The following is a 24,399-nucleotide window of genomic DNA, read 5'->3' on the forward strand; positions in this document are numbered from 1 at the left end:
TTTTCACCTGTCTTCTCCATCAAGAGCAAGCTGTTTTCAAATATGAAATTGTTTTCAATACATTATTCAGAGACAGGAAGAGAGTGAAACAAGAGAGACATCCAGGGCACAAATTTAATGAGGGCTTCACTCATGAGCCCCACATTTCTATGACCCTAAAAGTAACTATATAAATTCTGTGCCCTCGATGTCACGCTTGTCACCCCCTAGTCTTAGCTCTGCCATTATTTCATTATATTTGCCAGTGTCCAAAGCAAAAACCTCTCTTTCATTTCTTTAATTTCAACTAAGTAAAAAAATACATTTTTTTAAGGAAGGGTACATTTTACATTTTAATTTAAAAGAGTTTAAGAAAGCATCAATTCTACACGCATAATACTTCATTAATTGCATTCAATAAGAATACCAAAATAACTATCCAGTTGTGTACACGGTTATCTGAGAATGTGAGGGAAGACACCATTTCTCATTTGCTATTAACACAGAAAGTTACTGTCCAAGTCAATTCTAACCCTTCCATGGAATTTCCTACAACTAAATAACTTCAACTATTACAATGTAACTGCACAAGCAAGAGAAACAGTATTCCAAAATCTCAACAGAAAAAATGTTTCATGGCTGAATTAATGTAAGTAAACAATCTCATTTGCCTAAGGCTTTCCCCCTCCCTTCTCTTTTTAAATTCTCAACTCAAAAGGAAAACCAAAACAGAGTTCTGAATCAAACCTAAAGCACTGACTGAGGCTCAGACGGTAAAGCGTCTGCCTACAGTGCAGGAGACCCGGGTTCGATCCCTGGGTCGGGAAGATCTCCTGGAGAAGGGAATGGCAACCCACTCTGGTATTCTTGCCCACCACCCCCCAAAAAAGGGGCTCAAAGAAATATAAAACACAAAGATATTCAAATAAAAACCTTAGAATTTTAACTTCTGTAGTGTAAGCACAAATTAAAACATAATCTCTTTCAATGTTGATTATTAAAAGATAATCTTACCAGATAAAGCAGAAAGGTATGCAGCCCTGTTCCAAGCCCAACAGAAGACAAAATTCCTAAGCCTATCCAGTAGGCATACAAAAGAAACTGTTTCTCTATACGTTGCACATACTGAAAAACAAAAGTGATAAGGTGATAAAAAACAAAATCAGAATTCTTAAGCAGAAATATATTTATCAACTACAATTAAAAAAAACAAAACTAAGTTTCCAATAGGAAGAAAGTATTAAGATTCAAGGCTCCTTAAAGAGACCTAATTCCTCTAACATGTGGTAGCAGAGATGACCAAAAAAAAAAAAAAAAAAAAAAATCATGTGATAGGAATAAAGCTCATTTCTACGTTTTAAAAGTCCTACTATTACAATGACATTTGTAGGAAATACGCAAAATGCTGATAACTATGAGAATAAAAATTTTAAAGACACTTAAAAGTTGCACAAATTTTGTTTAAAAAAGCATGATAATATACAGTGGTAAGAGACGGGTGGTTATTTATATAATATTTGGAACCAGAACTTATTCTTGTTGATCCTAGTAAAAAAATGTACACAAAATTATTTTTATATATTTAAGACCAAGATGCTTTACAAGCAAAAGCAAACTGCAGCCCACTGGGATACAGACTTGGAAGATTTCCAGAGTTTAGATGCTCATATTGGACAGTAAATCCATCAAGCCATTCCCTGGAAACTCTTAATAGCACACACAGATTTCTTTAAAATATATTTAAAACCTGCACTTATATGTATAAAAACTTCTCTGATTAGAAGCAAACTGCTTCACCCCACTCCTTTTAATGCCATTTATTGTTTCCTAATTTTATAAATAATATTTATAAGTAATATTATATAAGTAATATATGTTTATTACAGACAAGTAGAAATACATAAAGTAAAAAACAACTATCGCCCATAATCTCCACCCTACCAAAGATAATCACCATCGGCATTTTGATGAATATAGAGGTAAACTGCTCTAACATGTGAAATGGTACCATTTTGGAACTATTTCCTACCAGAATACATGAATATTTTGCTATTTTAACAAACGTTAAAAAAAAAATGTCTTATTTTCCCTTCATTTATGCTGTACTTATAGACAACAGGCAAGCGAACCTCCCCCACTTTATACATATGAAACCGAACTTTCAATCTAGGATGATACATGAGCTTTGATAGGTCACAGTATAGAAAATATGAAGACTTTGGTATGATTAAAGAATTCATGCTGCCTTGACTAAACATTGCCTGGAACGTTACATTTAAATCCTTAAAGGTAAAAAGTAATGATATATACCAAATATAAATACTAAGCAGCCATGAACTACCACAAGAATATTTTTAATATTTGGCCTTAAAAATAAGACATTAAGATACCACTTATGATATAAATTTTTAAAAAATCAACAAAACCCACAACAAAACCCAAACGGTTCCATTCTGAAACTGCCTGGGATTCGGGAAGGAACAAGAATAGCGCTGGACCTCTTACCTGTTGATGTGCTCCTTCAACATAATACGTAGCTGTAAGCACAGCAAGCAGCAGTAAAAAAGACACCACAATGCTTTGACGATGCCATAATCTTAAAAGCAAAACAAAAAAATGAGATACATCACAGTCTCATTTTTAGGATTCATCACTCTCAAGACATTTCTCACTTAAACAATGAAGCTTTTTAGCTCAGGTTTAGAAGTGGTTCTTGGTGGACTGAGCTCTCTTGTTCTTAAAGACTACAGTCTCTTGATGTACAGAAGAGAATAAACAAGATACATGGGTACAGAATCTAATTTCTTACTGCAAACCCCACTGCAGCCCTCCCCATACCCCCAAATTACTTGTATATACTCCAACCTCTAAGTGGGACGGGACAAAGAGGATATATGAATACCTCTAGCTGATTCATGCTGTTGTATGGCAGAAACCACACAACACTGTAAAGCTATTATCCTCCAACTAGAAATGAATTTGAAAAAGTATATACTGGATAGGGCATTAGCCTTTAGTCAGAGGACTTGGATCAGAGTCTCTGAAGTATTGCACTTAGAGTAAGACACTCAACTAATCTGATTCTGTTCCTTGTTTTTAAAATCATAATGATCATATACTTATTTTACCTTCTTCACAGAATTTCTAGAAGGATCAAATGAACTAAAAAGTGTTACAAAATACTTTATAAAGCGGAAGTACAACAAAAATGTAAATATTATTACAGATATCTTGGAGAGGTAAACTAGAAAATGATTAAGGCAATTAAAAGTTCAACTTGCTCTTTATGATATCAGAAACAGGGCTTACAAGTACTAAATTTAAAGATAGAACACAATCTCCATGGCAGAGTCCTTTTCATTGGATCAAACTATCAGTAGTGCCACATATCCTGAAACTTGACCTGCTAAAGAATCAGTGTATCTAACGTACACAGGCCTGATTGCTCCTGAAGGTAAAGCCAGAAAAAAAAACTTTTCATTGTTAGGGTTCTCCTTTGCATAAAAGATTCAATAGTAGACAAAGGTCAACTCTAATAATCCAGTGAACAAATAGCAGTAAGGTTCCCTAATCTATTTTTCTTCAAACTACATATAAAGAGGAAAATAAACATGTTCCTATAACATTCTAAATTTAATTAATCCATTTTGATAGAGCAGGTGGCAGGAATAGGAGACTGCTGAAGACTTCTAGTAAAAAACAGTTTATATAAAAGTTAATGGAAGACTCCTTACTTTGAGGTCCATTCCTTCAAGATTACTAGGGTTTCCAGAGAAAAATACTGCAAGGTAATGAGTGGCTGTCTCCACAGGACAATATTCTGTCTTTCTTCTCTATCCCTCCTCTTCTTTTCATTCACTGAAGAGGGGTCTGAAAACATTAGTGCAGAAGTTAAAACAGGATGCTACTTTTCCCAGTCACTCTCAAAACTCACCTATCTTGCCATCCCACGTTTGAAGGACTGCATAGAAACCTCAAAAGCAAACAACCTGATTCATACTGTGCCAAGTCTAGGCTGTGTCCTGCTGTTCTTCTCTTACCATTATTTTTGGAATTATTTTAGAGTCAGGACACAAGTTTCTCTTATATATTACTGAAAGTGAAAGTGAAGTCGCTCAGTCGTGTCCGACTCTTTGCGACCCTATGGACTGTAGCCTACCAGGCTCCTCCGTCCATAGAATTTTCTAGGCAACAAGACTAGAGTGGGTTGCCATTTCCTTCTCCAGGGGATTTTCCTGACCCAGGGATTGAACCCGGGTCTCCGACATTGCAGGCAGACACTTTACCACCTGAGCCACCTGGGAAGCCCATACATTACTGGAATACTAAATTAGTCCACTTTCTATGAAAAGCAATTTGGCATCATATCATAGAACAGAGTGATTTAGAGCTCAAAATGTGAAGGCCAACTAGTAGTGTTAATCACTTAGTTACATCCAACTCTGCAATTCCCACGAACCATATAGCTTGCTAAGCTCTTATGTTCACAGAATGCTCCAGGCAAGAATAACTGGAGTGGGTTGCCACTGCCTTCTCCAGGGGATCTTCCCAACTCAGGGACTGAACCCAGGTCTCCTGCATTGCAGGCAGATTCTTTACCATCTGAGCTATCAGGGAAGATCAGCAGGTTCTGCTCTAAAAAAACTTTGTAAAGGGACATCAAACCCTGGCTCTGCCACCTACTGGTCAAAGAGAGTTAACCTTTCTGTGCCTCAGTTTTCTCTTCTCTAAAATAACGATAAAAATAGAACTTACTTTTTAGAGTCTTGTTAAAGATTAAATGAGTTAACACATGTATATATATATGTACAATTAAGGTTACTTATTATTGTAAATAATAGTAAATCTCTTGGCATCATCTCTCAAAATTATAAATGCACATACTCTCCAGTTGAGCTATTTCAAATCCTGAAAGATGATGCTGTGAAAGTGCTGCACTCAATATGCCAGCAAATTTGGAAAACTCAGCAGTAGCCACAGGACTGGAAAAGGTCAGTTTTCATTCCAATCCCTAAGAAAGGCAATGCCAAAGAATGCTCAAACTACTGCACAATTGCACTCATCTCACATGCTAGCAAAGTAATGCTCAAAATTCTCCAAGCCAGGCTTCAAAAATACGTGAATCGTAAACTTCCAGATGTTCAAGCTGGTTTTAGAAAAGGCAGAGGAACCAGAGATCAAATTGCCAACATCTGTTGGATCATAGAAAAAGTAAAAGAATTCCAGGAAAACATCTATTTCTGCTTTATTGACTACGACAAAGCCTTTAACTGTGTGGATCACAACAAACTGTGGAAAACTCTGAAAGAGATGGGAATACCAGACCACCTGACCTGTCTCTTGAGAAATCTGTATGCAGGTCAAGAAGCAACAGTAAGAACTGGACATGGAACAACAGACTGGTTCCAAATAGGAAAAGGAGTACGTCAAGGCTGTATATTGTTACCCTACTTATTTAACTTCTATGCAGAGTACATCATGAGAAACGCTGGGCTAGAAGAAGCACAAGCTGGAATCAAGATTGCCGGGAGAAATATCAATAACCTCAGGTATGCAGATGACACCACCCTTATGGCAGAAAGTGAAGAACTAAAGAGTCTCCTGATGAAACTGAAAGAGGAGAGTAAAAGAGCTGGCTTAAAACTCAACATTCAGAAAACTAAGATCACGGCATCTGGTTCTATCACTTCATGGCAAATAGATGGGGAAACAGTAGAAACGGTGGCAGACTTTATTTTTGGGGGCTCCAAAATCACTGCAGATGGTGATTGCAGCCATGAAATTAAAAGACGGTTGCTACTTGGAAGCAAAGTTGTGACCAACCTAGACATTACTTTGCCAACAAAGGTCTGTCTAGTCAAGGCTATAGTTTTCCCAGAGTCACGTATGGATGTGAGAGTTGGACCATAAAGAAAGTTGAGTGCTGAAGAACTGATGCTTTTGAACTGTGGTGCTGGAGAAAACTCTTGAGAATCCCTTGGACTGCAAGGAGATCCAAACAGTCCATCCCAAAGGAGATCAGTCCTGAGTCTTCGCTGAAAGGACTGATGTTAAAGCTGAAACTCCAATACTTTGGCCACCTGATGCGAAGAGCTGACTCACTGGAAAAGGCCCTGATGCTGGGAAAGATTGAAGATGGGAGGAGAAGGGGATGACCAAGGATGAGATGGTTGGATGGCATCACTGACTCAATGGAGATGAGGTTGGGTAAACTCTAGGAGCTGGTGACGGACAGGGAGGCCTGGCGTGCTGCAGTACCATGGGATCGCAAGGAGTCAGACACAACTGTGCTGAACTGAACTGTCACTCAATAATTCTACTCAGGAGAATGATTAGGTGTAAGGAGAAATGACCTTCGTACAAGTGTACTCAGTGCAGTGTTATCTGCTTTAATAAGACGGAGGAGTGATTAAAATATGTTATACCTGAACAATAGAACACTAGGCAGCCATAATAAAGAATAAGCTCTTGGAACTTCCCTGGTGATTCAGTGAATAAGAATCCACCTGCCAAAGCAGGGGACTCTGGTCCAAGCCCTGGTCTGGGAAGACCCCACATGCTGTGGAGCAATGAAGCACGTGGGCCCCAACTACTGAGCCTGCGCTCCACAATAAGAGAAGCCACAGCAAAAAGGAGCCTGTGCACTGCCATGACGAGCAAGCCGAAACGCAGCAGCGAAGTCCCAGTGCAGCCCAAAACAAACAAGTAATAAAAAAGAGTAAGTTCTTAATGTACAATCTCTAGAAAATAGTGAGTTAAAAATCCCAAACAAACGCACACCATGGAATAGAACAGTACTGTGTCATTCTCACATTAATTTTAAACTCCAAAGGTGTAGGCAATAGTAGAAGAATATACAAATGTATGTGCTTGCTGAAAGGAATGAAAAAATGACATGTAAAAGCTCCGAATGGGACGAGACTATGATACTTGCAATGCCTATCTCTGAATCCTGAGACTCCTGGTGAAATGATACAAAATGTATTGACAATCAAAGTAACCCAAAAGTCACTTAAGTGCTGCAAACACATTCTGCAAAGCAAAGTAGTGATCAAAATGAACAGATGGGAACTACTACTTCAGAACGCTTGCAGTCCTTCCAGTAGAAGATTTCTATGATATAATTATTACTCTGCTGAAATACTGATATTATTTGCAATATGTTTGAGATGTCATATGATCAAGTTAAAAAGAAAATCATTACAATTAACAGAAAAGGAAAACATTTCACTTTCTTTTAAACACATAAAGGAAAGTTCTTAAATCATCTATATAAATGATAACTGTAATTTTTAGGGTAAATGTATAAATAAGAGTCGTATATACTGAAATTTACCACAAATACCTAATTCAATTAAAATACAAATTTACACTAAAATTTGAAAAGAAATCCACAATAATCACATTCTGACTTTTTGGATAATTATAAAAATTACAATTAGCAGAATAAATAAATTTATAATCTATTTCTAAGGTTACAAAATAGCATGATACAACTGAATGGCAAACAAAGTCAAATAAATATTAGCACACCGTAAGATTATAAAGCAATAATTTTGTATCTAGAATACTGCTGATGTGACTATGGCCAAGCTGCTTCTGCTATCACCGTGAAAAATCACCTTATAGGCCCTTATACATCCATAATTTAATTTACTATGAAGATGAAACAAAAGATAATCTTTTACAAGATTTATAAGAATTTTATGTATTTTATATATTATTTTATTAACAAAAGATAATACATATTAGATATATTTTTATTTTATTCCAATGAAAAGGATATCATTTAAACCCACAGATCTCCCTTCAAACCACCATCCTTTACCTGTGAAGTTTCCATTATATTGTTCCTTATTCATTGCTACACGTCTCTGGTCACAATTTTTTCCATTCTCTGCCATTTCATAGATCAGAAAATCTTGAGGAGCTAATAAAACAAAATAAAATCCAGTGCTATGTTACATATTCCTGCTTTGTTTCTGTGGCTGAATGACACTGAATACAAAAACAGCATGGTAGGAATCCCCACATGCTATCTCAATGTGCTGACACCTTAATTTTTTCTGTTATAATCAAGATTTAATAATCTGTATAAAAGTCTAATGGAAGTATTAAAAATATGAAAGACTTGTTGTTGCAATCCTTTTTCAAACAGCTATCCCAGTGCTTTTCCAGATTAAAATTTGCAGGCGATTTTTCCACAGAAGGTTATAAAATACTAGCACCTTCAAACAGATAACTTATGTCTAAAGTCTTTCTAATTCATTAATACCATACACACTATCTACTCAAATTTTACCAATCTTTCAGTCCTTTGGCATTACTTAAAAAAAAAAAGGGGGATTACATTATCAAACATGTTAAAAATGTTGACAACAGATCCAAGATTAGTTATATTTAGCAAGTAATTCTACTGAAAGAAAAACAAAGTACAGGCATAGAAGGTGAAAATTTTAAATGTTAAAGATAAGTTGAATGTACTCTTTAGGGACTTGCCTGGTGGTGCGGTGGTTAAGAATCCGCCTTCCAATGCAGGGGACATGGATCCGGTCCCTGGTCAGGGACTGAGGTCCCACGCGCCCTGCCTAACTCCTGAGCCTGTGGGCCCCAACTGAGACCTCAGGCAGCCGAGAGCGAGTAAATATTTAAGTGTACTCGTTATATCACACTTCACATTATGAGTACAGATGTAAATTTTTTACTTAAAATCTCTATCTTACAACATATAAACTGTGCTGATGTAATCATTCCACACAAAAACACCAGATTACCTGTAGCACTCTTTCAGGTGCCAGTAAAGCAAACCTTGCTACTCAAAATGTGCATCACTTCAAAGTCTCAGTGCTGAGTCCTCTGCATGTGCCGTGAGTCCTGCTAGATTTAGACTCAGCTGATGAGAATATGGGTAATCATGGGTTCAATCTTCCTATAGTTTGTTAGTCAGAACTATTTTATCCCTTGACTAAAATTCCAACTATACTTTAGGCTTCATAAAGGAAAACAAATGTAAGACTATAAAGGCTGAAGAAAAAGCCTACATTCATTACCCCAACAGAAGGTTTCTTCTTTTAGACACAATCCATTTCTGGACACCTTTTTTTGTTGCCTTCATTTTTCAATAAACAAATTAACATATCAGGAAATAAAGCATAGGTTTTCCTCAGCACAGATGGAGAGCCTGAAGCAGAGGACTGTGAGTCTAAAATCTGGATTTGCACACCAGATTTGCTACTAACTAGTTGCGTGATTTTAAGTAAGTCTCATTTTTTCTAGATCTTGATTCTTTGGATCTACAAAAGGAGAACAAAAATTCTCATGTCCACAGCATTGATGACGATGAAGGAGTGTGTATTTGGGCATGCTAGCATGCATATAAACATAAATGGCAATACACCAAACGGGGAGGTATATGAAGCAGTAAACTTAGCAACTGTCTATATGAGAGAAAGTACTTCATAGCACAGGCCTCATGCCTACCACATAGGTTACATCAGTGCTTTTCATTCAACACTCAGTATAAAAGTTCTGGGGTCAGTAATGGCCACTGAAGACACAAATGTGAATAACACAAGATTCTTATCCTCCAGCAGGTCATAGTCTGGTAGGGAAACCAGATGAACACACAAGACTTCAATTATAACATAAAACAATGAAATAGATATACAGTAAATACCTTAGCAGAAACAAAACAGGTTTCGGAATCTAACAGAACTGGATTCAAATCCAAACTTCCCAGTATCTATTTTAAGCTTTGACAAGTTTTTACACCTCTCTGTATATCAGTTTAATTTGTAAAACAAAGATAACACAAAGGGTACTCTGAGGATTAAATAAAATAAGGTACATAAAATACTAATACTGTCTCATCTTTCATAGGTACTCAATATATGCCAGTTACAATGATGATAATGTTAGGTAGTTAGAATAGGAAAAAGGAGTCCAAAATGGCAGTGGCTAAAGGCTTCCCTGGTAGCTCAGATGGTAAAGTATCTGTCTGCAATGCTGGAGACCCAAGTTCGATCCCTGGGTCAGGAAGATCCCCTGGAGAAGGAAATGGCAACCCACGCCAGTACTCTCACCTGGAAAATCCCATGGACAGAGGAGCCTGGTAGGCTACAGTCCACGGGGTCGCAAAGAGTAGGACATGACTGAGCGACTTTACTTAAAAGACAAAGAAGGGAAAAGCTTGTGAAAACAGAACAAAGGAAGGTGGGAAAACCGGAGCGAGGACCTCAGGTAAAACAAAGAGCACTCCAAAAAAAAAAAAAAGAACAAACAGCACTCCAGGCTAGTCTGAATTTACACAGGGAAGGCCTAGGAGGAGGAGAAAAAACATATAAAAAGAGGAGCCAAAATTGGGCCAGGGCCTCTCTTCTCTTCATATCTTTTGGGTTGGCATGCCCTCATGCCTCAAGATGTATTTTCCTTTGCTTTGTAAATAAAACTGAGCTGTAACACTGGCCCGTCCGAGGGCTGTAATGCGGGTCCGTCTAGTCGCTTCAAATTTTTGTTGCAACAAGACAGAACTGAGGAAATTACAAACTCCCCCAACAATAAGGAGACAGAAAGTACAGAATAAAGTATGGGAGCTCAGAGGGCAATACATTCATAGTAGTCATAGAAGCTGAAACTTGATTCTGTAAACTTAAGTCATACTTCTGTGACGATGATTTCAAAGACAAGCAATTACAAAAAAATATGAAGATAATTTGTGAAAATCTGTATGATCAAAGCATCACAATAGGTTTACAAAATACAATGCATTCCACAAATCATACTTTCTGGTTTTATTAATAAAATTAACTCAATATATCTTAAATGAACCATATAATAAAGAAGTTAAAGACTTTCCATCTTCCAATCATTCAACAGGAAGTTAAAGATTTTCCATCTTCTAACCACTCATATATAAGTTCTGTAAATACTTAAAACTGCAAACTCATATTCAGCCAAATTCTGCAGGCAATTCATTTTCAAGATGAACAGCCATTTACCTACATCACAATAAAGAACATTTAATTAATTTGTGATGCAAAGATGTAAGAAGGCACAAAAGAGCTGATGTGTTATGAAGGAAAACTCTAAAACCTTTCCCCCTACAAAATATCAATAACTCATTTTCCCAGTCTTACTCTTTCCCATGGTATCACCTTTGAGAGACAAAGTTTTATTCAAAACAACTTGGGTCTGTTTAAGTTCTTACTTAATAACAGTGGTATTATGCAACCACTCAAAGATGTTTTATAAGACATTTCAAGAGGAAGTTTTACTTGAGCAAATAATGTGTTCTTACACAATATGCTAAAAAAGAAAACAGTCCACTGACATTTCCTACTCAAAAAATTCTCTAGAAAAAAAGTCTGGAATTTTGTTTTGTAAGAAATAACATAAAAGACTAAGTTATTTTAATTTGTCTTCTTTACAAACAAAATAAATTCACAGTTTAAAAAACAGTTTTTGAAAAACTTTTGCTAACCTCTAGCCCCACGTCCCTACTAGAGGTTGGGAGACGAGGCTGAAAGTTCAAACCCTCTAGTCACCTCTAGGTGTTTTTGGTGACTTCTCCCGACTCAGGAGGTAACAACGGGTCCAACAAAAGTTGCCTCATTAGAATAAAAGGTGCTGCTTTCACTTACATCACTCAGGAAAACTACAAGGGATTTGGGAGCTTTGTGCCTGGAATTGGGACAAAGACCAAATATATATTTCTTATGCCATAATTACTCAATTACATAAGGACAGAATTACACTTACAGAAGAAGAGAAAATGCTAATTATGGGCTGAATTGTACCTCCCCCCCTCTTATATGCTGAAGCTCTAGTCCCCAAAGTGACTGTATTTATATTATAGTTGGGGCTTTTAAGCAGGTAATTAAGGTTAAATGAGGTCCTAAGGGTGGGACCCTAATCAGATAGATCTGGTGTCCTTAGAAGAGGAGAAAAGAGACACCAGAGACCTCTCTCTGTATGCATACAAAGGAAATGCCATGTGAGGACACAGAAAGAAGACAGCCATGCACCAGCCAAGAAGAGAGCTGGCACCTTAATTTTGGACTTCCAGCCTCCAGAACTGAGAACATTAACTCAGCGCCCCAAAGCTGCCAATATGTCTTGACTGATCTGAGGCCAAATCAGGGCAAGCGGCATTTCACCTGTACTCCACACTTCAAGACCGAATGCATCCATGCTACTCTAATTCTGTTCTCCTTCCCACCTGAAAATAGCTTTATTTCCTTGGACCTAAAAAAAGAAATCCTACCAACATCGCTTACTAGTTGTATAACCTTGGGTAAGTAATTTAAGGTTTTGCATTTGAGTTTACTTGTAAAATATCCCCATTCCTATTTTCATGTCATCCTTAAATGTTCTTCGTGTTGCTCTGGGGACTCTCATTTATTTTCTCTACTTTAAGAAAAATTACATATAATTGTCCTGCACAGCGTCTGGCTGGCACACAGCAGGTACTTAATGTTAGCTTCTCTACACCCTTTCCAGGAATGTCTCAATTTTCCAAAACAACCATAGTCAATACTGCCTGAGTATTCATTTACAGGCACTTGTTTTCCATATTTCTATACTATTCAAGAGCCTGCACAACTGATTTTTACAGAAGCATCGACAGAAAGATCTTGGTTTGTTATGCTAGATAACAAAAATGAATTATTTTTCATCAATGAAACCACTTTGAAAAGTACCAAAAGGACAATATGTTAAAAATCATTATAGGAGAAAAAAGAAGACGTTTGCTTCCTGGCAAGAAAACTATGACAAACCTAGACAGTGTGTTGAAAAGCAGAGACAATACTCTGCCAACAAAGGTCCGTATGTATAGTCAAGGCTATGGTCTTCCCAGTGGTCACATACAGTTTAGAGAGCTGGTAAACAAGCTGGTAAAGAAGGCAGAGAACCGAAGAACTGAAGACTTTGAACTATGGTGCTGGAGAAGTCTCCTGAGAGTCCCTTGGACAGCAAGATCAACCCAGTCAATCTTCAGGGAACTAAACCCTGAATACTTGTTGGAAGGACTGATGCTGAAATTGAAACTCCCGTATTTTGGTCATCTGATGCAAACAGCTGACTCATCGGAAAAGTCCCTGATGCTCGGAAAGATTGAAGGCAGAAGGAGAAGAGAGCATCAGAGGATGAGATAGCTATATGGCACCACTGATGTAATGGACATGAACTTGGGTAAACTTCGGAGGATGGTGAGGGTCAGAGAGGCCTGGGTTTCTGCAGTCCATGAGGTCGCAAAGAGTAGGACACGACTGGGTGGCTGAACAACAACAAAAAAGCTCTAGCCAATGTATCGAGGGAAAGATGAAATAAACATTTTTAAGGAGAGCCACTTTTCAGTTTAATGAAGTAGCACAAATTCTGAAAATGTTACTAAATATTGTCAGTCATATCCCTGGATGTGGGAATAAACCCAAAGTATTACTAGCCTGTTTAAAAGACTGAAATCTCCTCAAAAAGGAACCTAGCACATAGATGTGTTCCTGACATTCAGTGTAGCCTTGCACAGAGACTGTTGTAATATCAATTTGAATGGCAGGCATTGAAGTTAGTTTTGTTTCTAAGAATAAAATTGTTGAAATAAACTCTACAGGTCTATGGATGGGATGAGAAGACAAAAACACAAAAGCAGATTAACTCAAATATCAAAAAATTTTCACTGTGAAAATATATCTAGATACAAGAAATGCTTTAAAAGGCTGTAACTAGTAGATTTTAAATACAGCTGAAGCACACTTAAAACCTAAGGTTGATATTAAAATATGTGGAGCTTTTTGTTTCTGTTGCTCAGAAAACTGCTAAAATCAGCTCACAAAGGTTCTTTGTAGGCTGTGCATCCAGTGTACTAAGACTATAATGCTCCATTCATTTTAAACATTAGCTACACTTGTAATGCAAAAACAATGTCAAACTAAATTACTGTGAGTTCCCCAAAGTGACACAAAAAACACTGGAGGATGTCATGAAAACACAACTTACTGAGTGACACAAGACTCACTGGAGAATTTACCAAGATGAAAATAAAAAGGAAACAATTTTCTTCATCACTGAATTCCAAAATAAAATGAAGATACTTCCTTTTAAGAAAACCATCTATCCACATGAATCTACTTTCTCACAAAAATATTGTCAGCTTTCTCAATAAAACGACAGTGTTTTTCATACAAGGCACACAAAGACAGCCAACTTGAGAGTATGACATCTCTTGGTAAACTTTTTTGCTTTTAGAGTGTGTGCCCTTGGTTGGATTAGTTAGTATATTCAGTCACAGACCATTCCAAAATAGTTATAGACATCCCTAAAAAAAAGGTTAAGAAACTGCAATTTCTTCTTGGAAACGTAATAAATAAATACTGTAAGTGAAGAGTAATACATCTTGACCAGTGAGATTCTGACACAGTTTTCTGTTTGTACAGGAGCAGAAAGGCAAAGATAATTCCAACGCCATGCACAGTATGAGAGTGATTATCAAACCATCTGACTCCGAGCCAGAGTATCCATCACATGGTAGTGACAGTTCAACAATCTGTTCTCTGAAAATTCACAATTTGAATGAGAATATATGAAAAACATTCCTTGAATCTAACTTTTTGAAGTTTGGGGAAATTAAAAAAATTAAAATCCCAAGTTAGTTAACAATTTAAAAGCATTCAGAATGTCAATAAATCTCCTAATAATGGGTTAGCAGGTTATAAGTATATTTTTCTGTCCTAAAATATCCCTCAACTTAATGAAGCGAAATGTAAAGTATAGGCAACTCATCAAAGTCTTCTAATTGTTGAAAAAGGCCACTGCTTCAGGTCTAATTTTAAGTAAATATCCAAATTAAAACAAAATAAATACAACCTGAAAAACACTTTAGGAACTCCCTTTTTGCAAGTCTGATAGGTTTTGGGTGTAAAAACACGATTTTATCTTCATAGGCAAAATGCATAACTTGTAAAATTACAACCTAAAAATCCCATTTTTCACTTTCTCTCAACCTATTTCTAAATGTTCATTCAGTTTTTTATAACCAATGCAATCTTAGCAAAACATTTTCACCAAAAAGATGGAGAGTATAAGTAAGGTCAAGAATTAAGATAATAAAAGGAGTAACAGTCTAGATTTGGGAGACTGCTGAGAGACCTTCAGAATGTCATTTCGCACCCTGATTCTCCCTTTCCTCATCCAATTATTAGGGACGTAGAATAAGAGACTGCCATAATTTTCTTCCTATTCTAGTAGTCTACAAATCCTACTCAGACTAAGGCCAGGGTTTTGGATTTCTATAATAATAACTACTTCTGTACAGTGATATATAGGTTGCATAAAGAGTAACTAGTATGTTACTAACAACATTTTGTAGGAAACAGTCAGTTTTACACTTGCCTTCTACAAATCAGAAATTGAGGGCTCCAAGGGCCCCGAAGAGCAACTCAGCAGCATATAAATGACAAGGTAAGAGCTTGACCTCACTTTCTCAAGCCCAAATTCAATTTCTTCTACTACACAAAACAGTCAAATGACAGTATTTTCAATTCTCACCAATGAATTCTGGGGAAAAAAAAGACCAAAAAAAAAAAAAAAAAAAGTCTCAAAGGTTTAGCTTGTCTAGCATTTATAAATGTTCCCCATTATTAGAATTAAGAGCACACTATTGCTTCTCATTATTCAAACTGACTCATCTGTAGGTTATTACTGTTTGTATATTTCTTTGACAAAACTTTACATTCTGATTGCTTAACAGACCTCACTATTTTATTGCCCCTAAATGCCTGAGGAACAAACATAAGCTACTCTATACAAGTGATTAATATGAAAAGTTAAGTCACAGAATATTTTCAATTGACAAGGGTACATGTTTCAGATTATTTATATCAAAATGAAGGCTTTAATCCAGATAATTATAAAATTTGTGATTTATAAACAGACTGAATTCACCTAAAAGAGTATAGCACCAAAACGTATAACATAAAAATAGGTTAAAGATACACAGAGATATGAATAAATGAAACATTATATTTGGAGGTTTCAAAACAACTATTAATTACTGATATTTCAAGCAAACAAAAAAACAAGAACAAAACATCCAGTAAGACAGAAGATTTTAACCACAAAATTAAGAAATAAAATATGGGGGGGGGGGGGCAGATATGTACAAGATTTAGCATATGACAATTAGAAAATATAGATTTTTTTCATAAACCACTTATGATTATTAAACTAAGAAATAAGTCACGAAAAATTCTAAACAATAGGCATCATAGGCCACATTCTCAACCCAGAAATTATGTCAAACTTTAGCAACAAAAATATAAGATTTGCACATATTTAGCAGCTAATGCACACAATTCTAAATAACTTGGGTCAAAATAAGAGAAAACTGAAAAATGCTCAAAACTACTGGAATTAATAAGTGATTTTACCAAAGTCACAGGAGAAAAAGTCAAAATCAATATTACATACTTGGAATAAACAAAGTTAAAATTTTTTAAAGTGCATATACAATAGCATCTAAAATACTTAGAGGTAAGTTTGACAAAATATGCACAAGACCTATTCTAAAAAGGTTTTAAAAATAAATCACGGAGGATCTAAATAAATGGGAAAACATGTATCATGCTCACCATTAGGAAGACTCAATATTGTTACTATGTCAATTTCCCTCAAACTGTTGTATAGCTTTAATGCAATCTCAAACAAAAACTTAAGCAGGCTTTCAAAAAAATCCAAAGTGACAAATGGATTCAAAATTATATAGAAGTACACAGAATTTAGACTAGCTAAAACAATTTGGATAAACAACAGAAGTGGAAGACTTGCACTAATTGATTTCAAGACTTGCTTTACTACAAAGCTACAGTATTCATGACAGTGTGACTTTGGCAAAAGGACAGACATAAATTAATGGAACAGAGTACAGAATACAGAAACAGACCCACATACATAGGGTCAATTAATTTTCAACAAAAGTACAAGGCAATTTAATGATGAAAGGAATAGCCACTCAACTGAATATTCTTATAAAAGAAATGAACACTGACCCTTATTCTCATATGATCAACTGATTTGAAATGGATCACAGATCGAAACATAGGAACTAAAACTATAAAGCTTCTAAAAAGAAAAAAACAAAAACAAAGAATTTTGGCAGTCTTGGGGTAGATAGAAATTTCTTAGGATTTAAAAAGCATGAACCATAAGAAAAAAATGTAAAAACTGGACTTCATCAAGTTTAAAAACTTTTGCTCTCTGAAACACACTGTTAAAAAAAAAAAGGTCAGCCACAGAATGAGAGAAAATACTTGCAATATATATATCTGACGAAGTTCTTATATCCAGAGTATATCTATCTTTCTATACATACGTTAGAGTAATAAACAATGAAGATGTGTTTTACAGGCATGGAGACAGACAAACTAACCAAGAAACTGAAAAGATCACCACTGCCACCATGATGGAAATTAGAGTCATCCAACTTCAGGTTTTGGTGGCAGCAGGGCATGCTAAACCCAACGTCGAAAGTTATGGAGGTTTCTGTGATTATTTCTGACTCAGAGTTGGAGGAGGGACTGATGCGCTGTTTAAGCCAAGCCCGCTTCTCTGCCACTTTTTTTTCCAAGTGACAGTTTCCAAGTATGCCAGGGAGACCTCATCCATTGGGTTCTTCTCTGTCAGCGCTGGCTTGGTAGATGACACAGGACCAGATGTCCTATTATTTGAAAGGCGTTTTGCCATAAAATGGAAAAAACACAACAAAACAACACTTTCATTGTCATATTATGTCCCCCATCGAATCCAAAAGGGGCATTCATAATTTTATCAGTCAATGTAGCATAATATTGGGCATTTGAAACTCCATTTCCCATTGCTTTGAAAAAGTGTCTTCTATAGACAAATGATACCTTAAAGGAAGAAAGAATCCAGAAAGGAAAAGAATACCACTAGCAATTCTTACAAATAGCAGTTTTAGTGTATGAAGAACAGCTTTAGATTCATGTGTTCATTGTCACCTTGAAAGTATAATTTTGGAGCAAAGAATTTTCATATGCAGCTATTGTATTTTAAATACTTCAATAAAATCCAATGATATACATAAAAAAAAAAATAAAAAAAAATAAAAAAAAAAAAAAAGAAACTGAAAAGATGGCTTCTCCAAAGATTTCTGTTGGACTTTCCTCGTGGTACAGCAGATGAGAATCCGCCTGCCAATGCAGGGGACGTGGGTTCAATCCCTGGTCCAGGAAGATTTCACACGCAGAGGAGCAGCTACGCCCATGTGCTACAACTACCAGGCCTACAGTCTAGGGCCTAGAAGCCACAACTACTGAAGCCCATGAGCCTACAGCCTGTGCTCCACAACAAGGGAAGCCGCTGCAATGAGAAGCCCACGCACCACAAAGAAGAGTAGCCCCAGTGGCCGCAACTAGAGAAAGCCCATGTAGCAACCAAGACCCAGCACAACCAAAAATAAATGAATAAACAAACAAAGAAAAATTTTAAAAAAGATTCTTGTATACTTGGAACTCTACATGACAGAAATGGCAACACAGATTAGTGGGAAAAAAAAGAGACTATTCAAAGTGATTATCCATAAAAGAAAAGAAAATCTGGATCCCACTTTGAACCATGCACAAAATTCAATTCCAAATGGACTGAAGATTTAAAAGTCAAGAATCAAAACTTGTAGAAGAAAACATAAATTCCTTTCTGCCTTGGGGTAGGGAAGGATTTCCTGAGACACACAAAAGAGCTGACCATAAAGAAAAAGACTGATAAACTGGACAACTTGAAATTAAACTTAAAATTCAGCACAAGGTATCTTAATTAGACCACAAACCAGAGGAACATATAACTGAAAAGAACTAGTAGCCAGAGTACACACAGAATTTTACATTATTAAGAAAAAGACAAATAACGCTACAAAGCTGAAACAGGCAAAAGGCATGAAGTGATATTTCATCACAGAGGATCTACCTGACCTTACTGATAATCAAGAAATATAAACCAAGGGACTTCTCTGGTGGTCCAGTGGTTAAGAATCTGCCTGCCAATGCAGGGTTTGATGCATGGTCCGGGAAGGCCCCACAAGCTGCAGAGCAACTAAGCCCCCATGCCACAACTACTGAAGCCCACCCATCGAGAGCCTGTGCGCCACAAGCCTCCGCTCCCTGCAGCTAGGGAAGGCCCATGCGCAGCAACAAGGATCAGCACAGCCAAAATAAGTAAGTAAATAAATTTAAATACACACACAAAAACACCAAGATCATAGTGAGGTATCATTTGCATCCATTATCGTCTTAAAAAATGTTTTATTGACGTATAGTTGATTTACAATGTTGTCTATCCACTGACTTTTGCAGGTGCTTAAACAACTGAGCTCCAAAACTTAGCAACTTAAAAGAAAAAAGTCATTACTATTTCTCATGGTTCTCTGAGTTAGATTGCGCAGTTCTGGTCTGGGCTAGCTTGGCTCTAGAGCTGGGCTGGTCTAAGCTGCATGCTCCAACCAGTCGTCCACACCCCAGCAGGTTAGCCTGGGCCCTTCTTCACGCGGTGGGCTCCGGGTTCATCAGAACATTACGAGAAGACCGGCCCGGACGTGCAAGTGCCTTTTGAGTCTCTCCTTGGGGTCATGCTTCCTGATGTCCCTTTGCCCAGAGTAAATCACATAGTCAAGTACAGAGACAAGGGGTGGAATAACAGGCTCTAGAAGTAAAAATCATATTGTTGAGGGGTGTGCATATAATGATGAAAAGAATTTGTGACCATTCTGTAATCCAACAATTTCATAACCCACTATATCACTCTTTACATGCATTCCTTTGTACTGAAATTTGTATTTCTCATCCTGACCTCTAGATTTGTATACCTAATGGCAGAATGCATGAATCCTAATCACCTCAAATTTAACATGTACTTTCTTCTCCCTCCCCATCCCCCTTCTTGTAATAAACCTGGTCCTTCCCAAACCTTTCCTCTCCCAGTACTTGGCATAACCATCCACCCAGTTACTAAATCCAGAAGAACAGTCATCCCTGACTCTTCTCAATTCCTTACCCCTCACATCCAAGACCAAGTCCTACTCCATATATATCTAGTGTCCACACACTGTGCTCTCCACGTTTTTACATCAACTCTGATCCAGGCCATTTTCATCTCTCACTTGGACTACTGCAATGGACTCAATGTCTCTCTCCATTTCTACTCTTGCCCCCTTCAATTCATCTTTCACATAGGATCAAGAATAAACTGCTTATATATCATACTCCTCTCCTACTTGAAACTGTAGAAAGACCAGTGCTAATTACACTAAAAATCAAATCCAAACTCATTTCCATAGTCTACAAACCTCTATATAATCTAGACCCTGAATGTTTCCTACCTCATCCCACATCACTATATTCTTGGTGTACCGTGCTAGTCTTAAACAAGGACATATCCACATTAACTCTCTCTCAAACCCTTGTTTGTTTCCTTCATAACATTTATTACACTGTGCTTATCCTTTCATTTTTGTATTTTTTTCTCTATAGGGTTCCTAACTAAAATATCTATTAGTTTTTGTTTCTCACTGTTTTTCCCAGAATTTGGTAAAAAGCTTAAGACATAAGGTGTTTGTTCACTGATTGGATGAAGGGACAGATATGACAAGAGATACTGCAAAATGATCTTCTCATGCAAAGAAAGTAGGTGCTACAAGACATCGTTAAGCATCAAACCCCCAAATTTCAATTCTCAAAGTCTGTGCTATAGCTTACACATATAATGTAAACTGTTAATAATACAAAAAAGTTGAGGTAATGCCCTACAAGAACAACTCATTTGGTTAAGACTCCTACATATGTTGTAAAATATTCATGAAATGTGAATATATACATGTCTATATTTATTGAAACTTCATTAATAATGAGGTAACAATAACCAAGTAAGCAGCAACACAAAGATATGCTTTCCAAAGAGGGTTGGGAAAACATTCTTAGCAACTGCTCAGTAGACCACACAGTGACATAACAACTTTGGTTAACTATCTGGCCGAGCTTTTCTAAGGCTTTACTTAAACCTTACTCAATTAACCCTAACAATAAAGGTATGTACTAACCTCAATATCTAGGAGTAAACTGAGATAATAAGAGGTTAAGTAATTAGCCTAAGGGTTACCCAGTAGTAGATGTGGAATTTGAACAAAGGCCATCTAAATTCAAAGCCTAGGCTCTCAACACTATTTATGCAGTCCTTCTGGGGAAATCTATAAAGACCAAGATTTTATTAATGAACCTCAAGAATAAGAGAAAACACCACAATGACCTACTGAAAAGATTTTTTCATTTCTGGAACACTGACAAACTCTTTAAATTATAGTTAAGAGACTAAATAAGTTTGGCGAAATCAATGGAAGCAAAAAGATTCTTAACAGGACAAAAAATTAACTCTTCCACAGTGGCTCTTTACCCAGAATGAAATAATTACACTGAAATTATAAACAGCTTGGGGAAATTTTTTTATCAGGAGCAAAGAAATTAATACAGCTTCCTCCTACTCACTAGCAAGAACACTCACTCAAGTAGAAACATGTGTTACAAAGATCTTCTGTCTTTTCCGCTTGCCAGAAAGAAGACACCTTGATATCTGATAGTAGTGAAGCATGAACTCAAGAGTAACTATTCTGAAGAACAGAACTAAATTTTTCCTTTCTTTATGCCACTCCACTGCAAATCTTGCCAAGCATAGTTTTTGTTTTCCTAGAATTTACAAGACTAAATCAGCTAAAAAGGGAAAAAAAATGTATTCACACATATAGATCCCTTTAGTACATAAGAAACCATTTTCATGCACGCCAGGAAATATTGCCAAACCAAATAAAGATGCCTGGAGACAACCTCAGCAGAAAGAAAGAACACTTGGGACCTCATTTCCAGTTCAGGTTCTGGCACTACCTAAGCCATATGACCCCAGGCAAGCCAATTACTGACTGTTTCTGGGCCCTAATTTTCTCCTCTGTTAAATGAGAAGAATCCAACTATGTGTTCACAGAGGTTGCATCTCATTCTAAATATTACTTTCAATAAGTTTCAGTGAAATAACATAAGGCTTTAGTTAACTACACGTAAGCACCCAAAAAGTTCAACTTCCTCTACACTTGTAAATTCTTAAGTGACAGTACCTGATGGCCAAAAAAGATCAAATTTAAACTCCCAAATGCAAAACTAAACTCATTTTCAAGTCACCTACTTATTAACCAAGGTGACTAATACAGTAGATTACAGTTTCAACTACTCCTGGCTAGCTTTTATTGCGTTCAAAAGGAGGGTAAAGATCATCTCACAAAAGTATGTGATAAAATTTTCAGAGAAGAAACATACTTAATAATACAAAACATCAAATTCTGAAATGATCAAAGTTAACAGTATTCTCTACTGATATACTTCCTGCTTTCAGAGTAAAATAACAGTATCACTATATTGTCATTTATATGGTGATTTCACATTTACTATCTCACTTAATCATTGTGATAATCTGTGAAGTAAGCAGCATTTTAATCAAATCAGGTCAGTTTAGAAAGTTAGGTAACTTACCAACCTACTCTCAGTAAGTGTTGGAGCCCAGACTCCACTGTAGGTCTTCTGATTTAAAGTTTAATGATCTTTGCAATCCTAAAAAGTGATAATTCAAACCAAACTCAGAAGAAGTTGGAAAGTGAGAAAATCTGGATAATCAGTCCCTGAATAACTGGGCTGAACAAAAAGAATATAAGACCAGGTTTAGCAGTGTCAAGTCAAAAAGCAAATTTACCAGCTGTTAAAAATGGTAACATCTAATTTATATAAATCCACATCTCAAAAATCTTGTCACCTGATTTCAGACAACTGTGAAAAAAAATTTTAACTCAAAAAGAAGAAAAATATAAACAGGAAAAAAATATAAAATAAAAACAAACTGATTAAACTAGCTATAAGATATTAAATTGCTAAAAGGCACATTATATCACTTATTGAAGTCTTTCAGAAATTTGGTTATTCTGGAATGTTAATCACAGGAATTAAATTATGCTAATCAGGTAGGATATAGCCCTCAAAGGAAAAAAAAATGCTTCAACGTTTTAAAATAATATGGGCAAAGAAGTATAATACAAAAATCTCTACTCTAGAGTCATTTCACACCTATACAAATTGGCCTCATGTGTCTGGGACCCACCATCTCTTCCAAAGGTCAATAAAAACATAATCCATAATGCATAGAATGCTGCCTAGTAAATAACAGTTTCTTACTATTATCATTTATGCTAAGAATACACAACTAAAATCAGGGCTGATGACAATACAATTAATAGGTAGTAAGCAGTCAGAACATTAAATTCTCTACAACATTAGAAATACCTGTACAAACTCCTCCAAAGGATCAGTGCAATTTGTCTACAAAATTTTTGACAAGCTCTAAAGGAGAGGTGAAAGACATTAAAGTTAGAAAAAGGAGCTATGTTGTCAAGACAGGTATCAGTGCCACAGCTTATATATTATGAGATTTTTCTGCTATGAATTTTCAGGAAAAAAAAAAAACAGTGCAAAACTTACTGGAGGTCACAAATAACTCTCAAGCAGTGTGACATAGGGTCACATATGGCTTCCTGGAAGTTTATTAGAGATGTAGCTAACCTTCATGTTTTATCGCAAATACCCCCACCGTAAAGAAATACAGGCGGTCAGGGATTTGGAAAAGGCAGAGAACGCTATTCCTCATGGAAGTGGGAAATAACGTGAAGGTCCTCTGCCAGGGATCTAGGAGGGAGGCCCCATTCCTTTGGCCACCAACGCTTTAGAAGGCACTCACACGTCTGAATTGTGTTTAGAAATGAATAGACGATGGAATCAAGGGGTAGTGGTTGGAAGAACGAGAACCCCACTGACAAATCCCGAGAAACAGCTTGGTCATCAGCAGGGGAGATCTTAGATTTACTCTAAGGTTCTAGACTCCCAGAGACGAAGAGGGGCTGGGTCCTCTACAGAAGCTCAGGACGGCTTCCAATCCCACCGCGATGAGGGGAATGGTCGGGAGTTCAGTGCATGGGTTCAGCTTACCAGTGGCCAATCACGGGGAGGTGTCCCAAATAATTTAGATATTGTCAGTCTGAGACAGAGTCAGCAGCGCTCTACAACACTGCCGGCAGTCGAATCACGGTGCCCTACATCTGCACCGTCTGGGCGCAGAAGTCGAGCTCTGAGGATCGTCTCAGGCGTCCGTCCCCAGTTCCCCGCGCTCGCTTACCTACCCGCTCTCACTCCGGCTTCTCGGATCTGGGGATCCTGAAAGCGACTCCTGACCGACTCTCACACCCGCCGCTGGGCTCCGGCCAACAGGAACTCGCTCACGTCACTTCCGGTCCGTTTCCCCCCGCGGGAGACCGCCTCCAAAAGAAAAACGTTC

At 36.9% G+C, this 24,399-nt stretch overlaps 1 protein-coding gene across 4 annotated transcripts in view; it reads right to left on the bottom strand.

Annotated features, from left to right (window-relative positions):
• The window catches only part of VMP1 (vacuole membrane protein 1), a 120,067-nt gene extending 95,700 nt beyond the window's left edge, over positions 1–24,367 (bottom strand). Inside the window, exons 1-6 of one of the 4 annotated variants that reach the window (XM_065911161.1) lie at positions 24,245–24,324; positions 22,554–22,631; positions 7,808–7,909; positions 3,714–3,849; positions 2,485–2,575; positions 994–1,104 (exon numbers count right to left, since the gene is read on the bottom strand). In XM_065911161.1, the coding sequence (XP_065767233.1) occupies positions 994–1,104; positions 2,485–2,575; positions 3,714–3,849; positions 7,808–7,883 (414 nt within the window). In that variant the 5' untranslated portion in view covers positions 7,884–7,909; positions 22,554–22,631; positions 24,245–24,324. Of the gene's footprint in view, positions 1–993; positions 1,105–2,484; positions 2,576–3,713; positions 3,850–7,807; positions 7,910–22,553; positions 22,632–24,053; positions 24,197–24,240 lie in introns of those variants that run through there. The other 3 variants (XM_065911159.1, XM_065911160.1, XM_065911162.1) reach the window with 3 other exon arrangements.
• Positions 24,368–24,399: the final 32 nt, after the last annotated feature.

The sequence above is a fragment of the Muntiacus reevesi genome, chromosome 18 (assembly GCF_963930625.1).
Source record: "Muntiacus reevesi chromosome 18, mMunRee1.1, whole genome shotgun sequence".
NCBI lineage: Eukaryota > Metazoa > Chordata > Mammalia > Artiodactyla > Cervidae > Muntiacus > Muntiacus reevesi.